The sequence below is a fragment of the Babylonia areolata genome, chromosome 1 (genome assembly GCF_041734735.1).
Source record: "Babylonia areolata isolate BAREFJ2019XMU chromosome 1, ASM4173473v1, whole genome shotgun sequence".
Taxonomy (NCBI): domain Eukaryota; kingdom Metazoa; phylum Mollusca; class Gastropoda; order Neogastropoda; family Buccinidae; genus Babylonia; species Babylonia areolata.
The window spans coordinates 91,664,349-91,666,848 of record NC_134876.1 but is presented as its reverse complement, the minus strand read 5'-3'; the positions used below and the strand labels follow the sequence as shown (position 1 = coordinate 91,666,848).

Sequence of the window (2,500 nt, the reverse complement as noted above, 5' to 3'; positions counted from 1 at the left end):
CCAGAGCCCAGACTAGGTGGGTCTTAATTTGCCAACAATTTCGTCAATGATGTGTTAAAGATGTTTTCTCTTCTTTTTTCATAGTTTATTTCCTCTTCTTTTTCTTCCTTTTTTTAACCTCTTGTCTTGGTTTTGTTTTTGTTGTTGTTGTTTGTTTCTATTAAAAAGAAAATAACACAGACAGAAACAGAGAGACAGAAAGACATAGAGTCAGAGATAGAATAAAATGAATCGGTCAGATTTTTCCCGATATTGTAAATCACTGCTGCAAATTTGCGATTGCATCGTAGCCATTCTACATATTCCTACTTCCATTGTGTTCTGCTCAGTCCAAAAATGTAAACTGATATATACATAGATAATTCTTAAACTAACCAAGACTTCAATTCCAAATTAGAAACATAATTATTATTTCTTTATACCGAATTTGAGGGTAGTATACATTGGAGTGATTTACATGGATATGAGATTCAGAAACAAAACAAAACAAAACAGAAAAGCCATGCATTAGCTGTTTGCTATTAAAAGAAAAATATATAATAATAAAAGAACCAAAAGACAAAGAAAAAATGGCAGAAACAAAGAACAGTATACAGAAAGTACCCACATACATAAAGAACAGATCAATCGATAGACTGGAACAAGCAGAAACAAACGAAGAAGCAACATGTGGAACAAACAAAGAAAAAAAAAACTATAGGACACGCACACGGAGAAGACAAATCGGAATGAGACAAAAGCAACAAAGCGACGACACACACGCAAGAAAGAAATAAAAACTATGATATAAAAAAACACAAAAAACAAAAGTACGCAATGGAAGGAGTTGTAAAACAAACAAACCGACACAAAAAACGAAAGACGATGTTTTCAACAGAGGAAAAGAAAAACAGAAAAAGCCTGAAAAAAAAATGGAAAGTTTGATCAACAAAAGAAAGAAGAAAATTTCCCCAAGACGAAAAGCAAAGGAAACAAGATTACACGCACGTAAACACAGAATAAGACGCAGACACAGACACAAACAGACACACACAGAGACGCACACAGACACACAGACACAGATACACACACACACACACACACACACACACACACACGCACGCACACACGCACACGCACGCACACACACACACACACACACACACACACACACACAGAGCACGTTCCTGCAGTCTGTACTCACGTCACAGGGGTCGGCAGACATATTCATTCGACTCAAAATGGCAGCAGCAGTTTCCACACAGTCTCTTGTTTCACAGTTCTGAAATAGAACAAACAGACACTTTTTATTCCAAAAGATGGTTCATCTTCTCTTCCGTTGAAAGAATGAGTCGACAATAATTATACCGATTATTTCTACTGAACCGAGATACCTGTATATTCGTAGTACGTAATTTACGAAAGTCATGCTTCTGCTTAAAATCATTCTTTTTTATGCTGCATGTAAGTGTATGGTGGATCTTTCCTCAAGCTCTGTCATCTCCTTATCATCACTGAAACTGAGACTATGTAGTATGAAGAGTTGATTTTCACGAACTGACCGATTAGTTTCCGTTCTTTAAGGTAAACCTTTCATCGTGTTGAAGCTGAGTTTGTACCTCTTTGCTGTAACCATTTAATAAGTTATTCAGGACTTGGTTCTTGGTTCGGTGATGGTTTTGTGTTGTTCGAGGCGGGGGGTGGGTCCTGGAACTGAGTTCTGGCTTGGGCCTGGGGTAAATGTAGATTGAGATAAGTTCTTTTCATTCTCACTTCCATCCTAATGCTACACTAATTGAGCAATTTTTTTTTAAACATGTTTTAATTCCATTGTGATAGGTTGACATTTTACAACAACAACAGCATCTTAATGGACATTTATAAAGAAGAAAAAACAAACAAAGAACAAAAAAAACAAAACAAAAAACAACAACAACAAACACCATAAATACTCTGATAGAAACAGCCAAACAGCTGGATTATACACTGGTTGGTTATCATCATGGAGTATTATCATTCATTTCTTAAGATCTTACACAAGCTGTCAAGGAATACAAACTGTCAAGTATCTTAGAACACGTTCACAGCAAGTGAACACCTCAATCATTTCTTATGAATATCAATAAAAAGAAAATAAATATGGGTGGTTAATTTGTATTGTTTCAACGATTGCTTGTCCCGCTATAATGTGATTTGGTATAGCGTAGCCTGAGGAATGCATATATAATCACAGTTTGGTGCTGTATATATCTACCGTTACAGTTGTCACACTGTTAGAAAGAACCGTCATGATATTGATCATTTCCGATCTAAATTTACCTTTCCTTCGCCCAGAAATACACACAACCAGTGATAGTTTTCTTCTTTTAGCAATGTCTTCACTTTCGTTTCCTGTCTGCAACATCTTCATCTCACTTGATCTGGAGAGGTTTCAGCAAGAGACACTGATGACAATTTGGCGTTTGCTGTCATTAACTGAACAGTTCTTTTCACAGGACATACACAAAGCAATTTTCAACGA

General features: G+C 36.2%; 1 protein-coding gene across 1 annotated transcript in view; it reads right to left on the bottom strand.

Annotated features, from left to right (window-relative positions):
* The window catches only part of LOC143294167 (membrane metallo-endopeptidase-like 1), a 416,299-nt gene that overhangs the window by 304,718 nt on the left and 109,081 nt on the right, over nt 1-2,500 (bottom strand). The window contains exon 2 of the mRNA XM_076605601.1: nt 1,184-1,261. Coding sequence (XP_076461716.1) covers nt 1,184-1,261 — 78 coding nt within the window. The remainder of the gene's footprint in view (nt 1-1,183; nt 1,262-2,500) is intronic.